We start from the raw sequence: 18,766 nt of genomic DNA, 5'->3' as shown, positions 1-18,766 counted from the left end.
ATGTTTCATCCTCTCTTCATACAGACTATAATCCAAAGAACACTGCTCTTGTAATAACACCATTTAATTGTTACTGAATCAATTGAGCACAATATTATCACATTTTCTATGTTGAGAAATATAAGTATATGTTCTCTGATATAAGTTTTTTGTTTCTTACCAGTGAAACTTTGCACTAAACTGCTTGTCTTCTTTGATATCACTTGTTGTAATTTGTATTTTCAACTCAAAGGGTCGCTGTTGGCAAGCGCGTTGCGATTTAACTAGATGTAATTTGTTTCTGTGTGTCCTGCCCCTTCGTGTACATACGCTGGATATAATCGGAGAAAGGCAGAACACAGTCCGCGTTCATAAGGAGCCATGGGAGGAATTATATAACTGGATACGTTGTTTTGCTTCCTATCGTTGAAGTGTGGACGACATCGTTTTGTTTCTAGTTTGCTATCGAGTGCATTTGGGGATTATTTTGCTTTAACGGTGCAGGAAACCACTTCAGAGAGAACAATGAGACGGCAAGTACTGTTGTTTCTCTCGGTGCTATGTCTCAGCGACGTGCTCGGTCAGGTCAGCTATTCAATTCCCGAAGAAATGGCGAAAGGCTCTGTCGTTGGTAACATAGCACATGATTTAGGTTTAGATCTTAAAAGACTGAAATCAGGAAAAGCTCGTGTCTATACAGGAGGCAGCGTAGAATACATCGGGCTGAATAAAGAAAGAGGAGTCCTCCTTATCCAAGAGAGGATAGACAGAGAGGCTTTATGTGGAGAGACGACGCCTTGTGCTTTACATTTCCAGTTAATTCTGGAAAATCCAATGGAACTGTTTCGTGTAACCGTAGAGATCACCGACATAAACGATAATACTCCCAGTTTTACTAATGCAGAAAAACGCATTGAAATCAGCGAGTCCGCTGTGATAGGGTCGAAATTTGTATTAGAGAAAGCTTTGGATTCTGACATTGGGATGAATGGCTTACAACAATACTCGCTCACTCCAACAGATAATTTTGTATTAAAACTAGAGAATGAAGCAGATGGAAGCAAAAAGGTCGAGATGGTTCTACAGAAGCCTTTAGATCGAGAAAAGCAGGAATACATTTCCCTGTTGTTAACTGCTATAGACGGAGGAGAGCCTCAGATGTCAGGGACAATGCAGATATTTGTCAATGTATTAGATGCCAATGACAACGCACCTACATTCGCTAAACCGCTGTATAGAGCAAAAATACTGGAACATTCTCCCAAAGGCACCAGTGTAACCACTGTAAGTGCATCTGATAAAGACATGGGCTCAAACGGAGAAGTATCATATCTGATATCTAGCAGCAAACGTATTTCATCGGAACTGTTCAAGATGAATTCGAAAACCGGTGAAATTATCCTAATAGGTGAAATAGATTATGAAAAGGCGAGAAATTATCAAATCGACATTGAAGTTTTAGACAGTGGGGGGCTCTCTGATTCCACTAAAGTAATAGTTGATGTCATTGATATAAATGACAATAAGCCTCACATCAACGTGGTTTCTAAATCAGAGTCCATATTAGAGGACTCGCCTCCGAACACTGTTATAGCTATGTTAAGTGTAAACGATCCAGATTCAGAGAACAGTGGTGAGGTAGAGTGTAATATAGACGGTAACATTCCCTTCAAAATAGAAACAACATTAAATGGATTTTATACTTTAGTTACAGAGGTGGCTTTAGACAGAGAGATCGCTTCCCAATATAATATAACTGTGACCTGCTCTGATGAGGGAGTGCCCTCCCTCTCCAGCAGCGTCACTCTCACCTTACAGATCTCTGATGTGAATGATAACGCACCTGTCTTTGAGAGGAGCTCATATGAGGCCTACATTGTAGAAAACAACACACCAGGCCTCTCTATATTCACAGTGAAAGCCAGAGACGCTGACTGGAACCAGAATGCCCGTGTTTCTTACATACTGGAGGACTCCTCTGTTAACGGAGTGCCAGTCTCCTCATATGTGTCCGTTAGTGCTGATAGTGGAGTCATCCATGCAGTGCGCTCTTTCGACTACGAGCAGATCAAAGACTTCCACTTCCGCGTCAAAGCGCAGGATGGAGGCTCCCCTCCACTCAGTAGCAACATGACAGTGAAAATACTGATCCAAGACCAGAACGACAACCCTCCTCAGGTTCTGTACCCAGTCCAGACTGGTGGCTCTCTGGTGGCTGAGATGGTGCCTCGTTCAGCAGATGTGGGCTATCTGGTGACTAAAGTGGTGGCTGTTGATGTGGACTCTGGACAGAATGCCTGGCTCTCCTATAAACTGCAGAAAGCCACAGACAGGGCGCTGTTTGAAGTGGGCTTACAGAATGGAGAAATAAGAACTATCCGCCAAGTCACTGATAAAGATGCTGTGAAACAAAGACTGACTGTTATCGTGGAGGACAACGGGCAGCCCTCTCGTTCAGCTACAGTCATTGTTAACGTGGCGGTGGCGGACAGCTTCCCTGAAGTGCTGTCTGAGTTCACTGACTTTACACACGACAAGGAGTACAACGACAACCTGACTTTTTACTTAGTGTTGGCTTTGGCTGTAGTCTCCTTCCTCTTCATCACGTGTTTAGTGGTTATTATATCAGTGAAAATCTACAGATGGAGACAGTCTCGCAACCTGTATCACTCCAATCTCCCTGTGATTCCCTATTATCCACCACGTTACTCAGACACTTTGGGGACAGGGACTCTCCAACACGTGTACAATTACGAGGTGTGCAGGACGACTGACTCCAGAAAGAGTGACTGTAAGTTCGGCAGAGCCGGTAGTCAGAACGTGCTGATAATGGACCCCAGTTCTACAGGGACGATGCAGCGGATACAGAGTGAAAAGAGCATCCTGGACGAACCAGACTCTCCTCTAGAGGTTAGAAAACTTTAGCAAACACAATGTTTCATTTTTGCAACTCATGGTAGTTACTCGTGCATTCATTTCACAAGCTGATTGCAGCAACAGTCAGAAAATCACCATTTGTACATACCCGACTATGGGTCCATGCTTCAGTGTTAACAATCAGCACAATGGACAGCGACACTTAACTTTGCTGAAAGCAGTGAATGTGTCCATGTGTTGTGTTATTATGTTTCATCCTCTCTTCATACAGACTATAATCCAAAGAACACTGCTCTTGTAATAACAGCATTTAATTGTTACTGAATCAATTGAGCACAATATTATCACATTTTCTATGTTGGGAAATATAAGTATATGTTCTCTGATATAAGTTTTTTGTTTCTTACCAGTGCAACTTTGCACTAAACTGGTTGTCTTCTTTGATATCACTTGTTGTAATTTGTATTTTCAACTCAAAGGGTCGCTGTTGGCAAGCGCGTTGCGATTTAACTAGATGTAATTTTTTTCTCTGTGTGTCCTGCCCCTTCGTGTACATACGCTGGATATAATCAGAGAAAGGCAGAACACAATCCGCGTTCATAAGGAGCCAAGGGAGGAATTATATAACTGGATACGTTGTTTTGCTTCCTATCGTTGAAGTGTGGACGACATCGTTTTGTTTCTAGTTTGCTATCGAGTGAATTTGGGGATTATTTTTGTTTTAACGGTGCAGGAAACCATTTCAGAGAGAACAATGAGACGGCAAGTACTGTTGTTTCTCTCGGTGCTATGTCTCAGCGACGTGCTCGGTCAGGTCAGCTATTCAATTCCCGAAGAAATGGCGAAAGGCTCTGTCGTTGGTAACATAGCGCATGATTTAGGTTTAGATCTTAAAAGACTGAAATCAGGCAAAGCTCGTGTCTATACAGGAGGCAGCGTAGAATACATCGGGCTGAATAAAGAAAGAGGAGTCCTCCTTATCCAAGAGAGGATAGACAGAGAGGCTTTATGTGGAGAGACGACGCCTTGTGCTTTACATTTCCAGTTAATTCTGGAAAATCCAATGGAACTGTTTCGTGTAACCGTAGAGATCACCGACATAAACGATAATACTCCCAGTTTTACTAATGCAGAAAAACGCTTTGAAATCAGCGAGTCCGCTGTGATAGGGTCGAAATTTGTATTAGAGAAAGCTTTGGATTCTGACATTGGGATGAATGGCTTACAACAATACTCGCTCACTCCAACTGATAATTTTGTATTAAAACCTGGAAATCAGGCAGGTGGAAGCAAAAAGGTCGAGATGGTTCTACAGAAGCCTTTAGATCGAGAAAAGCAGGAATACATTTCCCTGTTGTTAACTGCTATAGACGGAGGAGAGCCTCAGATGTCAGGGACAATGCAGATATTTGTCAATGTATTAGATGCCAATGACAACGCACCTACATTCGCTAAACCGCTGTATAGAGCAAAAATACTGGAACATTCTCCCAAAGGCACCAGTGTAACCACTGTAAGTGCATCTGATAAAGACATGGGCTCAAACGGAGAAGTATCATATCTGATATCTAGCAGCCAACGTGTTTTATCTGAACTTTTTAAGATGAATTCGAAAACCGGTGAAATTATCCTTATAGGTGAAATAGATTATGAAAAGGCGAGAAATTATGAAATGGATATTGAAGTTGTAGACAGTGGGGGACTCTCTGATTCCACCAAAGTAATAGTTGATGTCCTTGATATAAATGACAATAAGCCTCACATCAACGTGGTTTCTAAATCAGAGTCCATATTAGAGGACTCGCCTCCGAACACTGTTATAGCTATGTTAAGTGTAAACGATCCAGATTCAGAGAACAGTGGAGAGGTAGAGTGTAATATAGACGGCAACATTCCCTTCAAAATAGAAACAACATTAAATGGATTTTATTCTTTAGTTACAGAGGTGGCTTTAGACCGAGAGATCGCTTCCCAATATAATATAACTGTGACCTGCTCTGATGAAGGAGTGCCCTCCCTCTCCAGCAGCGTCACTCTCACCTTACAGATCTCTGATGTGAATGATAACGCACCTGTCTTTGAGAGGAGCTCATATGAGGCCTACGTTGTCGAAAACAACACACCAGGCCTCTCTATATTCACAGTGAAAGCCAGAGACGCTGACTGGAACCAGAATGCCCGTGTTTCTTACATACTGGAGGACTCCTCTGTTAACGGAGTGCCAGTCTCCTCATATGTGTCCGTTAGTGCTGATAGTGGAGTCATCCATGCAGTGCGCTCTTTTGACTACGAGCAGATCAAAGACTACCACTTCCGCATCAAAGCGCAGGATGGAGGCTCCCCTCCACTCAGTAGCAACGTTAGTGTGAAAATAGTGATCCAGGACCAGAACGACAACCCTCCTCAGGTTCTGTACCCAGTCCAGACTGGTGGTTCTCTGGTGGCTGAAATGGTGCCTCGTTCAGCAGATGTGGGCTATCTGGTGACTAAAGTGGTGGCTGTTGATGTGGACTCTGGACAGAATGCCTGGCTCTCCTATAAACTGCAGAAAGCCACGGACAGGGCGCTGTTTGAAGTGGGCTTACAGAATGGAGAAATAAGAACTATCCGCCAAGTCACTGATAAAGATGCTGTGAAACAAAGACTGACTATTGTCGTGGAGGACAACGGGCAGCCCTCTCGTTCAGCTACAGTCATTGTTAACGTGGCGGTGGCGGACAGCTTCCCTGAAGTGCTGTCTGAGTTCACTGACTTTACACACGATAAGGAGTACAACGACAACCTGACTTTTTACTTAGTGTTGGCTTTGGCTGTAGTCTCCTTCCTCTTCATCACGTGTTTAGTGGTTATTATATCAGTGAAAATCTACAGATGGAGACAGTCTCGCAACATGTATCACTCCAATCTCCCTGTGATTCCATATTATCCACCACGTTACTCAGACACTTTGGGAACAGGGACTCTCCAACACGTATACAATTACGAGGTGTGCAGGACGACTGACTCCAGAAAGAGTGACTGTAAGTTCGGCAGAGCCGGTAGTCAGAACGTGCTGATAATGGACCCCAGTTCTACAGGGACGATGCAGCGGATACAGAGTGAAAAGAGCATCCTGGATGAACCAGACTCTCCCCTGGAGGTTGGTAATTTTGGGTTATATCAGCTGTAATCTCTTTGCATGTTTTCGGTTGCTGATACATTCCTAACTAGGCGTCATTCACCACTAGTCTGATATCAGCACCATGGACAGAGGCACGGACTTCGCCCTGGCCTTTTTTCTCTTTGAATTACTTAATGGCGTTTGCAATGGTGGCGTGTTTGTGATTTGTTACATAATGCATGAATTGATGGATTGTTACTACAGTGTTGGCGAACTTGCTTGTGCTTCACCGTGTTGCTGATTTCGGTACAGAAGCCACAGTCAGACCAGTAGCATACTTTGTCATCAGGAATCATTTCTATCTATCTGTCTATCTAGCTATCTATATATCTACCATGACTTGCCAGCATTACGTATTTCAACAGTACATGTCAGCGGTAATAATTATTATTTTAATTGACCTCTTCGACCATATGTCAAAATAACAACATAATGGCATTTTCTTTGCACTCTGTCATAATTAAATGTTTGAATAATGTTTTTAATTCACCAGTATTAAATAATCCCCTTATTATACCGTTTTGCATTTGTTTTAACAACAAATTGATTGGAATTTGGTGCATGTACAATTGTATACTCTCGTGTGCAGTATTTTTTTTTTTCCTCTAGTCATTTCTGTAGTTCTTCATTGCGTACTCTTAGGGCCGCTGTTGGCCAGTGTGTTAATGTATAACGGTGGATTTAAAGAGACACCTCCCCTATAATGATATCAGAGAGAGATATACAGACACAGGGTTACAACGCCGGCGCACATTTAAATCACGGCAGTGCAGAATCCCCTTTTTTTCCTCGATGTGGACGATTATGGACTGAACCCTTGTACTAGTTTTTCATAGATTGTAATGGACCAAATATCCGGGCATCGTGGAATATAGCTCATCTAATTAAATTTCGCGAGGAAAATGTCGGGCAGAACAATGGGACGGCAAGTACTGTTGTTTTCCTTGTTCCTTCATCTCTGTTCAGTGCTCAGCCAAGTCAGCTACTCCATCCCTGAGGAAATGCCTACTGGCTCTTTAGTTGGTAATATTGTTCAGGATTTGGGTTTGGATATAAAACGATTGAAATCAGGCAAAGCTCGCGTGTATACAGGAGACAGTGCGGGATACATCGAGCTGAAAAAAGAACGAGGAGTCCTCCTTATCAAAGACAGAATAGACAGAGAAGCGATATGCAGACAGACTACGCCTTGTGCTTTACATTTTCAGATCATTCTGGAGAACCCCATGGAGTTCTACAGTATCACAGTCGAGATTACTGACATAAACGACAATCCTCCCACCTTTGAAAAACATGAAGTCAGTTTTAAAATCAGCGAATCTGCTGTAACTGGAGCAAAATTTGTACTAGATAGAGCAATAGATCATGATGTCGGTAAAAATGGTCTTCAAAAATACGAATTGAAACCGACTGATAATTTTGTTCTGAAACGGGACATTCAAGATGACGGGACGGAGAAAGTGGAAATGGTTTTACAGAAGCCTCTGGACAGAGAAAAGGACGAGTTGATGTCTTTAGTTTTAACAGCTTTCGACGGAGGAGACCCGCAAATGTCAGGAACAATTCAGATATTCATCACGGTGTTGGATGTTAATGATAATGCACCTGTTTTTACACAGTCTACCTACACAGCCACCGTTTTTGAAAATGCCCCTGAAGGGACAGTTGTCACCAGCGTTACTGCGTCAGATGCAGATTATGGTACGAATGGTAGAATTAAATACTCAATTACAAACAGTTTAGATCAAGCCCATGTACTGTTTCAGATAAATGAAGACAGTGGTGAAATAAGATTGATTGGAAATATTGATTATGAAAAAGCACGACATTACTACATTAACATACGTGCAAGTGATGAGGGTGGACTCACAGATTCATGTAAGGTCAGAGTTGAAGTGGTGGATATGAACGACAACAGACCAACGATTAATATGATGTCACACTCAAACATGATATCTGAACACTCTAAACCGAGCACTGTTGTAGCGATGATGAATGTTCAAGACCCAGATTCAAATGAAAACGGTAAAGTTAACTGTTTTATCAGCGATAACACTCCTTTGACTATAATGTCGACATCCAGTAATTTCTATAGTTTAGTGACAGACAGTGAATTAGACAGAGAGAGGGCCTCTCAATATAATATAACTGTGACCTGCTCTGATGAAGGAGTGCCCTCCCTCTCCAGCAGCGTCACTCTCACCTTACAGATCTCGGATGTGAATGATAACGCGCCTGTCTTTGAGAGGAGCTCATATGAGGCCTACATTGTCGAAAACAACACACCAGGCCTCTCTATATTCACAGTGAAAGCCAGAGACGCTGACTGGAACCAGAATGCCCGTGTTTCTTACATACTAGAGGACTCCTCTGTTAACGGAGTGCCAGTCTCCTCATATGTGTCCGTTAGTGCTGATAGTGGAGTCATCCATGCAGTGCGCTCTTTTGACTACGAGCAGATCAAAGACTTCCACTTCCGCGTCAAAGCGCAGGATGGAGGCTCCCCTCCACTCAGTAGCAACGTGACTGTGAAAATACTGATCCAGGACCAGAACGACAACCCTCCTCAGGTTCTGTACCCAGTCCAGACTGGTGGCTCTCTGGTGGCTGAAATGGTGGCTCGTTCAGCAGATGTGGGCTATCTGGTGACTAAAGTGGTGGCTGTTGATGTGGACTCTGGACAGAATGCCTGGCTCTCCTATAAACTGCAGAAAGCCACAGACAGGGCGCTGTTTGAAGTGGGCTTACAGAATGGAGAAATAAGAACTATCCGCCAAGTCACTGATAAAGATGCTGTGAAACAAAGACTGACTGTTATCGTGGAGGACAACGGGCAGCCCTCTCGTTCAGCTACAGTCATTGTTAACGTGGCGGTGGCGGACAGCTTCCCTGAAGTGCTGTCTGAGTTCACTGACTTTACACACGACAAGGAGTACAACGACAACCTGACTTTTTACTTAGTGTTGGCTTTGGCTGTAGTCTCCTTCCTCTTCATCACGTGTTTAGTGGTTATTATATCAGTGAAAATCTACAGATGGAGACAGTCTCGCATCCTGTATCACTCCAATCTCCCTGTGATTCCATATTATCCACCACGTTACTCAGACACTTTGGGGACAGGGACTCTCCAACACGTGTACAATTACGAGGTGTGCAGGACGACTGACTCCAGAAAGAGTGACTGTAAGTTCGGCAGAGCCGGTAGTCAGAACGTGCTGATAATGGACCCCAGTACTACAGGGACGATGCAGCGGATACAGAGTGAAAAGAGCATCCTGGATGAACCAGACTCCCCTCTAGAGGTTAGACTACCATGCTTACATTGAATATTTAAATGTGTGAAATCATGACATCATTGTATATTATTTAGTGACTTGCATCATTTGCTTTTGATTAATACAAAATATTTTTGTCAGTGTTCAATAGAAGTGATGTAGTTTATGTTTTGATTTTATCGTTACTGGACTTTCAACCAATACGGATAGGACTACGTGCATTTATTCACTAAACTACAAGATGACACAATTAGTAATTATGTTTTACTTTGATCTATAATGCGGGTAAATCTGTAATCAAAAACATATTAACAGATTTAAATCAACATCTTAGTAAAACAATCCAGATACTATTCCACTACCACTACTACTACTACTACTACTAATACTACTGCTGCTGTTGCTTATCATTGTTTTAATAATAATAATAATAATAATAATAACAATAATTAGGTTATAATGACCATAAATACACTAATAATAACCCTTTGGTTTGTTTTTCCATACAATAGTACACCTCTCATCCCCCTTTGCAACCATTGCTGTTTGGTATATTGAACAGAAAGGGCCGCTATTGGCCAGAGTGTGGCAGTCTTCGATAGGACTGGTGACTGTACCTCCCCCTCAGTCTGACATCGTAGACAATAAAACAGGCACTAACCGCCTGTCCTCGTCTAATGGAAAACTGCTCACGGACATGAAAAGCTGCTCTTTTTTGTGTGTAATTTCCTTGAGATACGGTCGGATATTTTAGCAATTTTTGTATGGATTACAGTTTTTTTTAAAACGAAACTGGAATACAACGAAAAAACAATGAGACGGCAAGTACTGTTGTTCATCTTGGTTCTCTCTCTCGCCTCGGTGTTCGGGCAAGTCAGCTACTCTATTCCTGAGGAAATGGAGAAAGGATCATTGGTCTGTAATTTAGCTCAGGATTTAGGTTTGGATTTCAAAAGACTCAAGTCGGGTCGAGCTCGTATTCATTCTGGAGACAGTGCAGAATATATCGAGCTTAACAGAGACAGGGGCGTCCTCCTTATCAAAGAGAGAATAGACAGAGAAACGTTGTGTGGAGAAATGACGCCCTGTGCTTTACACTTACAGATGATTTTGGAAAATCCGATGGAATTGTATCGCATAACAATAGAAATCACCGACATAAACGACAATGCTCCCAGCTTTGCATCGAGCGAGAAACGCTTTGAAATCAGCGAGTCCGCGGTTACTGGGTCTAAATTTGTACTAGAGAAAGCCATCGATGCTGACATTGGTGTTAATGATCTCCAAAGCTATTCGCTTAATCCAACCAATAATTTTGCATTGAAACTAGAGAATCAAGCGGATGGAAGTAAAAAAGTAGAAATGGTTCTACAGAAGCCTCTAGATAGAGAATATCAGGCTCAGATATCACTATTATTAACTGCTTTAGATGGCGGACAGCCGCGTATGTCAGGTACAATGCAGATTACTGTTAACGTGTTAGATGCAAACGACAATGCACCGGTTTTCACTAAGTCAGTATACAAGGCTACAATAACCGAGAATTCCCCAAGGGGAACCAGTGTTATAACTGTTAGTGCATCTGACAAAGATGGAGGCTCTAATGGAGAAATATCATACGCAATTTCTAATAGTAAGCGTCGATTATCAGACCTATTTCAGATCGATAGAAGAACAGGGGATGTTATCTTGATCGGTGAAATTGATTATGAAAAAGCTAGGCTCTACCAAATTGACATCGAGGCTATAGATAATGGAGGACTCTCTGATTCCAGTAAGATAATAATTGATATCGCCGATGTCAATGACAACAGTCCTCAGTTGAAAATACTCTCTAAATCAGACTCCATTTTAGAGGACTCACCTGAGAACACTGTCATTGCTATGCTAAGCGTAAATGACCCTGACTCTGAGAGGAGTGGAGAGGTTAGGTGTAATATTAATGATGATATTCCTTTTAAAATACAAAACACAATGAGTGGATTTTATAGTTTATTTACAGAGTTGGCTTTGGATAGGGAAGTCGCTTCCCAATATAATATCACTGTGACCTGCTATGATGAAGGAGTGCCCTCCCTCTCCAGCAGCGTCACTCTCACCTTACAGATCTCTGATGTGAATGATAACGCGCCTGTCTTTGAGAGGAGCTCATATGAGGCCTACATTGTAGAAAACAACACACCAGGCCTCTCTATATTCACAGTGAAAGCCAGAGACGCTGACTGGAACCAGAATGCCCGTGTTTCTTACATACTGGAGGACTCCTCTGTTAACGGAGTGCCAGTCTCCTCATATGTGTCCGTTAGTGCTGATAGTGGAGTCATCCATGCAGTGCGCTCTTTCGACTACGAGCAGATCAAAGACTTCCACTTCCGCGTCAAAGCGCAGGATGGAGGCTCCCCTCCACTCAGTAGCAACGTGACTGTGAAAATACTGATCCAGGACCAGAACGACAACCCTCCTCAGGTTCTGTACCCAGTCCAGACTGGTGGCTCTCTGGTGGCTGAAATGGTGCCTCGTTCAGCAGATGTGGGCTATCTGGTGACTAAAGTGGTGGCTGTTGATGTGGACTCTGGACAGAATGCCTGGCTCTCCTATAAACTGCAGAAAGCCACAGACAGGGCGCTGTTTGAAGTGGGCTTACAGAATGGAGAAATAAGAACTATCCGCCAAGTCACTGATAAAGATGCTGTGAAACAAAGACTGACTGTTATCGTGGAGGACAACGGGCAGCCCTCTCGTTCAGCTACAGTCATTGTTAACGTGGCGGTGGCGGACAGCTTCCCTGAAGTGCTGTCTGAGTTCACTGACTTTACACACGACAAGGAGTACAACGACAACCTGACTTTTTACTTAGTGCTGGCTTTGGCTGTAGTCTCCTTCCTCTTCATCACGTGTTTAGTGGTTATTATATCAGTGAAAATCTACAGGTGGAGACAGTCTCGCATCCTGTATCACTCCAATCTCCCTGTGATTCCATATTATCCACCACGTTACTCAGACACTCTGGGGACAGGGACTCTCCAACACGTGTACAATTACGAGGTGTGCAGGACCACTGACTCCAGAAAGAGTGACTGTAAGTTCGGCAGAGCCGGTAGTCAGAACGTGCTGATAATGGACCCCAGTTCTACAGGGACGATGCAGCGGATACAGAGTGAAAAGAGCATCCTGGACGAACCAGACTCTCCTCTAGAGGTTGGTCTGCTTTAAATGTGTTTCTACATATAATTATCAATGGCATTTTTTAAATTTTATTTTAAGCACAGTTTTTCAGTAGAAATCTTACATAGTCTTCGTTGCTGGTTTTAATATGTTTTGTGCGCATCCATCATAGGGTAGTGTGCTAAATTTGGCACAAGAATCCCTATGTTTGGGCTGCACTTATTGGACGAACCTGACTCTCCTCTAGGGTTATTCATATGAGGCGAATTTCTGTTTAAAGTGTAGTATGAGGCTGGTACGTCTGATTAAATGCTTCCGTAAGGCAACATTTCAGCACCTTGGAAAGCGACAACGATAACACAGTTCCATTCAGTTTCCCTTTTGTACACTCCCTAAAATGTTTTTATCCTGTCTATAGTACACTCTTTTATCCAGTGTTTTAATAACCATTTCATTCTACAGAATTCCTATGGAAAATTTTCTTTTTTATTTGATGTTGTGTTTTATTGTGCCAATTTAGGTCGATGATATGTATTTTATGGGGTATTTTTTGATTTATATATCATTATTACTGTTTTCTTATGTACTTTCACAACTTGAACTCACCGGGCCGCTGTTGCCCAATGTGTTGTAGTTGTAAATTGCTTTTGCAATAGCTTCCCCCATTCGTCGTTCTGGCATAACTGAGGCAGTCACACACACTGGAAGCACTCGTCGGTGACCAGACGCTGTTATCCACGGACATCTCAATCTGGAGTTCTATTTTTTGAATTTGTGGATTAAATACAAATTATCTTCCATTTGTAATTTTCAATCAAAGGAATCTTACTCCTAATACGGAATAAAACACGATATCCGTGGTGCGTTAGAGGTATCGGACAGAACAATGAAACGGCAAGTAGGGCTACTGTTGTTAATCTCCATCTTCTGTCTCAGCTCTGTGATCGGTCAGATCAGCTACTCAATTCCGGAGGAAATGACAAAAGGCTCTTTGGTCGGTAACATAGCACAAGATTTGGGTTTAGAGATCAAACGGCTTAAGACAGGCAAAGCTCGTATTTATACGGGAGACAGTGTCCAGTATATCGAGCTCCACAGAGAAAGAGGAGTCCTCCTTATTAAAGAAAAAATAGACCGTGAAGCGCTCTGCAGACAGACAACGCCTTGCGCTTTGCATTTTCAAATTACTTTAGAGAACCCACTAGAATTGTTTCCTGTTACTGTAGAAATCACCGATATAAATGACAACGCTCCATTATTCCAAAAGCAAGAGAGGAGGTTTGAAATTAGCGAAACAGCAGTCATCGGCTCTAAATTCATGTTAGAGAAAGCGATTGACCCTGACATCGGACTAAATGGTCTTCAGAGATACACTCTGAAGCCGAGTGACAATTTTGTTCTTAAACTGCATACTCAATCTGATGGAAGCAAAAAGGTAGAGATGATTTTACAAAAGCCGTTAGACCGAGAGAAACACGAAGACATGTCTTTAGTATTAACAGCCGAGGATGGAGGAGATCCACAAATGACTGGAACGATGCAGATTCATGTTACTGTACTGGACGCGAACGACAATGCCCCTGTTTTCAGTAAACCCGTTTACAAAGCAAGCATTACAGAAAACTCTGTAATCGGAACACTTGTTACTAAGGTCAGTGCTTCTGATGTGGACAAAGGCTCAAATGGAGAGGTGATCTACGTCATCGGGAATAGCATGGATACTGTTTCGAAGTTATTTCACATAGATAGTGAAGGAGATGTAATACTAGATGGCCTAATAGACTTTGAAAAAGAAAAAAAATATCAAATTGACATAGAGGCAATTGATCAAGGCGGACTCTCCGATTCAAGTAAGATAATTATTGATGTAATTGACGTGAATGACAATAGTCCTATTGTAAATATGATATCAACATCCGGCTCAGTACCAGAGGATTCAGCACACAAAACAGTAATAGCTTTAATGAGTGTAAATGACCCTGATTCTGAAACCAATGGGAAAGTCAACTGTGTGATAAATGAAAATATTCCATTTGAAATCAAAATTACGTCAAATAATTTCTATAGCATCGTGACAGACAGTGATTTAGACAGAGAGAGGGCTTCTCAATATAATATAACTGTGACCTGCTCTGATGAAGGAGTGCCCTCCCTCTCCAGCAGCGTCACTCTCACCTTACAGATCTCTGATGTGAATGATAACGCGCCTGTCTTTGAGAGGAGCTCATATGAGGCCTACATTGTAGAAAACAACACACCAGGCATCTCTATATTCACAGTGAAAGCCAGAGACGCTGACTGGAACCAGAATGCCCGTGTTTCTTACATACTGGAGGACTCCTCTGTTAACGGAGTGCCAGTCTCCTCATATGTGTCCGTTAGTGCTGATAGTGGAGTTGTCCATGCAGTGCGCTCTTTCGACTACGAGCAGATCAAAGACTTCCACTTCCGCGTCAAAGCGCAGGATGGAGGCTCCCCTCCACTCAGTAGCAACGTGACAGTGAAAATACTGATCCAGGACCAGAACGACAACCCTCCTCAGGTTCTGTACCCAGTCCAGACTGGTGGCTCTCTGGTGGCTGAAATGGTGCCTCGTTCAGCAGATGTGGGCTATCTGGTGACTAAAGTGGTGGCTGTTGATGTGGACTCTGGACAGAATGCCTGGCTCTCCTATAAACTGCAGAAAGCCACAGACAGGGCGCTGTTTGAAGTGGGCTTACAGAATGGAGAAATAAGAACTATCCGCCAAGTCACTGATAAAGATGCTGTGAAACAAAGACTGACTGTTATGGTGGAGGACAACGGGCAGCCCTCTCGTTCAGCTACAGTCATTGTTAACGTGGCGGTGGCGGACAGCTTCCCTGAAGTGCTGTCTGAGTTCACTGACTTTACACACGACAAGGAGTACAACGACAACCTGACTTTTTACTTAGTGTTGGCTTTGGCTGTAGTCTCCTTCCTTTTCATCACGTGTTTGGTGGTTATTATATCAGTGAAAATCTACAGATGGAGACAGTCTCGTGTCCCGTATCACTCCAATCTCCCTGTGATTCCATATTATCCACCACGTTACTCAGACACTTTGGGGACAGGGACTCTCCAACACGTATACAATTACGAGGTGTGCAGGACGACTGACTCCAGAAAGAGTGACTGTAAGTTCGGCAGAGCCGGTAGTCAGAACGTGCTGATAATGGACCCCAGTTCTACAGGGACGATGCAGCGGATACAGAGTGAAAAGAGCATCCTGGACGAACCAGACTCTCCTCTAGAGGTTAGCAGGTGTTACATGATACACTCTCCCTTCTTACTTGTCATTAGCAAACGCTTTTATCACATGCACCTGCATTTTTGTAAATTCCTGTGGTCTTATTTTTTCAGCACCCTGGAGAGCAACATGGGGTGTTTATACATGCGCGTTATTCAGTGTAACAGAAAATGGTCAATGTTCCCCCTCATATATGTCGTTGAGATATTTTTAAATATTTTTCCACACATAACATTTAGATTATATTGTACTTAATATACTCAACTAGCACTGCATAGATTTAAATCGCAACTTCTGTACATTCTTTTCAATCTCTACCCTCTCACATCACATTTTCTGTAGTTTTGCTTTCTGAACTCAATGGGCCGCTGTTGCCTAGTCTGTTGCAGTGTGGTATATTTACAGCAGTACCGCCTCTTCATGTTGATGCGTGAGAGAGAAAGAGGAGGCGCACATCGCATTGTCTTCGGTAGGCTAGAGGAGCCGATATACACGACGAGTCACAACTGTCAATCCCGCTTTAAACTAAGGATTGTTTTTGCTTCATATTTCATCTGAATGCTTGTCCATCGTTTTGACGGATTTTACGACGCTCCTGTTTCTTCTTGCCGAGATCATTTCGAAAAATGAGACGGCAAGTATTGTTGCTTATGTCGATCCTCTCTCTGGGTTTAGTCTTCGGGCAGGTCAGTTACTCTATTCCAGAAGAAATGGCGAAAGGCTCTTTGGTTGGTAACATAGCTCAGGATTTAGGTTTAGACGTCAAACGACTGAGGTTGGGTAACGCTCGTGTTTATTCTGGTGATAGCAGAGAATACATCGAGCTGAGCAGCGAAAGAGGAGTCCTCATTATAAAGGAGAGAATAGACAGAGAGACATTGTGCGGCGATACAACACCGTGTGCTGTGCATTTTCAGATCGTGTTAGAGAATCCAATGGAGTTTTACAGTGTAACTGTTGAAATTACAGACATCAACGATAATGCACCATCTTTCGAAAAAAACGACATGAAATTCAGAATTAGCGAGTCTGCGGTAGTTGGGGCCAAATTTGTTTTAGAAGGAGCAGTAGATTTAGATGTAGGTATAAATGGTCTCCAAAGCTATGTGCTCAAGCCCAGTGATCATTTTTTACTTAAACTGCACAACCAAGCCGATGGTACAAAGAATGTTGAGATGGTCTTACAAAAACCTCTGGATAGAGAAAAAAACGAGTTAATTTCTTTGGCGTTGACGGCTTTAGATGGAGGAGAGCCACAGATGTCAGGAACAATGCAGATTCTCATCACAGTGTTAGATGTAAATGATAATGCACCTGTTTTTACACAGTCGATATACAAAGGCATTGTAGCCGAAAATGCTGCAAAAGGCACGGTCGTGACCACTGTCAGTGCCTCAGATGCCGATCATGGGTTAAATGGTAAAATAACATATTCTATCACAAACACTTTAGATGACGTCAGACATATGTTTGAAGTGAATGAGGACAGCGGTGAGGTTAGATTGATCGGAAGTTTGGATTATGAAAAGAAACGAAATTTCCAGGTAAATGTACGTGCAATGGATAACGGAGGACTAACGGATTCTTGTAAAGTGATTGTCGATGTCGTGGATATAAATGACAATGAGCCAACCATTAAAATTATGTCTAAATCTGCTATTATATCAGAGAGCGCAAACCCCAACACAGTCGTTACAATGATTAATATCCAAGACCCAGATTCAGGGGAGAATGGCAAAGTTCAGTGTTTTATAAATGAGAATATTCCTTTTGTTTTAAAATCGACATCGAATAATTTTCATAGTTTAGTGACAGACAGTGAATTAGACAGAGAGATCGCTTCTCAATATAATATAACTGTGACCTGCTCTGATGAAGGAGTGCCCTCCCTCTCCAGCAGCGTCACTCTCACCTTACAGATCTCTGATGTGAATGATAACGCACCTGTCTTTGAGAGGAGCTCATACGAGGCCTACATTGTAGAAAACAACACACCAGGCCTCTCTATATTCACAGTGAAAGCCAGAGACGCTGACTGGAACCAGAATGCCCGTGTTTCTTACATACTGGAGGACTCCTCTGTTAACGGAGTGCCAGTCTCCTCATATGTGTCCGTTAGTGCTGATAGTGGAGTCATCCATGCAGTGCGCTCTTTCGACTACGAGCAGATCAAAGACTTCCACTTCCGCGTCAAAGCGCAGGATGGAGGCTCCCCTCCACTCAGTAGCAACGTGAGTGTGAAAATACTGATCCAGGACAGGAACGACAACCCTCCTCAGGTTCTGTACCCAGTCCAGACTGGTGGCTCTCTGGTGGCTGAAATGGTGCCTCGTTCAGCAGATGTGGGCTATCTGGTGACTAAAGTGGTGGCTGTTGATGTGGACTCTGGACAGAATGCCTGGCTCTCCTATAAACTGCAGAAAGCCACAGACAGGGCGCTGTTTGAAGTGGGCTTACAGAATGGAGAAATAAGAACTATCCGCCAAGTCACTGATAAAGATGCTGTGAAACAAAGACTGACTGTTATCGTGGAGGACAACGGGCAGCCCTCTCGTTCAGCTACAGTCATTGTTAACGTGGCGGTGGCGGACAGCTTCCCTGAAGTGCTGTCTGAGTTCACTGACTTTACACACGACAAGGAGTACAATGACAACCTGACTTTTTACTTAGTGTTGGCTCTGGCTGTAGTCTCCTTCCTCTTCATCACGTGTTTAGTGGTTATTATATCAGTGAAAATCTACAGATGGAGACAGTCTCGCATCCTGTATCACTCCAATCTCCCTGTGATTCCATATTACCCACCACGTTACTCAGACACTTTGGGGACAGGGACTCTCCAACACGTGTACAATTACGAGGTGTGCAGGACGACTGACTCCAGAAAGAGTGACTGTAAGTTCGGCAGAGCCGGTAGTCAGAACGTGCTGATAATGGACCCCAGTTCTACAGGGACGATGCAGCGGATACAGAGTGAAAAGAGCATCCTGGATGAACCAGACTCTCCTCTAGAGGTTAGAATCTGTTAGCTATCTTCTTTCGTTG

General features: G+C 43.0%; 4 protein-coding genes and 1 pseudogene across 6 annotated transcripts in view; all 5 read left to right on the top strand.

Annotated features, from left to right (window-relative positions):
• Positions 1-504: 504 nt before the first annotated feature.
• LOC310948261 (protocadherin beta-16-like) lies at positions 505-2,904 on the top strand (the record flags this gene model as incomplete). The annotated part of the gene is made up of 1 exon (XM_083915325.1): positions 505-2,904. The coding sequence occupies one exon, from the start codon at positions 505-507 to the stop codon at positions 2,902-2,904; it is 2,400 nt and encodes a 799-aa protein (XP_083771451.1).
• A 706-nt stretch (positions 2,905-3,610) lies between these two features.
• LOC310947985 (protocadherin beta-16-like) lies at positions 3,611-6,025 on the top strand (the record flags this gene model as incomplete). The annotated part of the gene is made up of 1 exon (XM_083914976.1): positions 3,611-6,025. The coding sequence occupies one exon, from the start codon at positions 3,611-3,613 to the stop codon at positions 6,023-6,025; it is 2,415 nt and encodes an 804-aa protein (XP_083771102.1).
• Positions 6,026-6,918: 893 nt separating this feature from the next.
• On the top strand, positions 6,919-9,342 carry LOC310948258 (protocadherin gamma-A11-like; the record flags this gene model as incomplete). The annotated part of the gene is made up of 1 exon (XM_083915322.1): positions 6,919-9,342. One exon carries the CDS (start codon positions 6,919-6,921, stop codon positions 9,340-9,342), a length of 2,424 nt encoding a protein of 807 aa, XP_083771448.1.
• A 713-nt stretch (positions 9,343-10,055) lies between these two features.
• On the top strand, positions 10,056-12,504 carry LOC310948252 (protocadherin beta-16-like; annotated as a pseudogene). The gene has a single exon. The product of its transcript is annotated as a protocadherin beta-16-like (transcript).
• An 832-nt stretch (positions 12,505-13,336) lies between these two features.
• LOC310948248 (protocadherin gamma-C5-like) overlaps positions 13,337-18,766 on the top strand; it is a gene marked incomplete at its 5' end in the record, with an annotated part of 65,356 nt that continues 59,926 nt past the window's right edge. Inside the window, one exon of one of the 2 annotated variants that reach the window (XM_083915309.1) lies at positions 13,337-15,730. In XM_083915309.1, the coding sequence (XP_083771435.1) occupies positions 13,343-15,730 (2,388 nt within the window). Of the gene's footprint in view, positions 15,731-16,350; positions 18,736-18,766 lie in introns of those variants that run through there. The other variant, XM_083915307.1, reaches the window with a different exon arrangement.

The sequence above is a fragment of the Echiichthys vipera genome (assembly GCF_963691815.1).
Source record: "Echiichthys vipera genome assembly, chromosome: 6".
NCBI lineage: Eukaryota > Metazoa > Chordata > Actinopteri > Perciformes > Trachinidae > Echiichthys > Echiichthys vipera.
The sequence above is the reverse complement of the archived record's forward strand: the minus strand, read 5'-3'. Positions and strand labels throughout refer to the sequence as shown.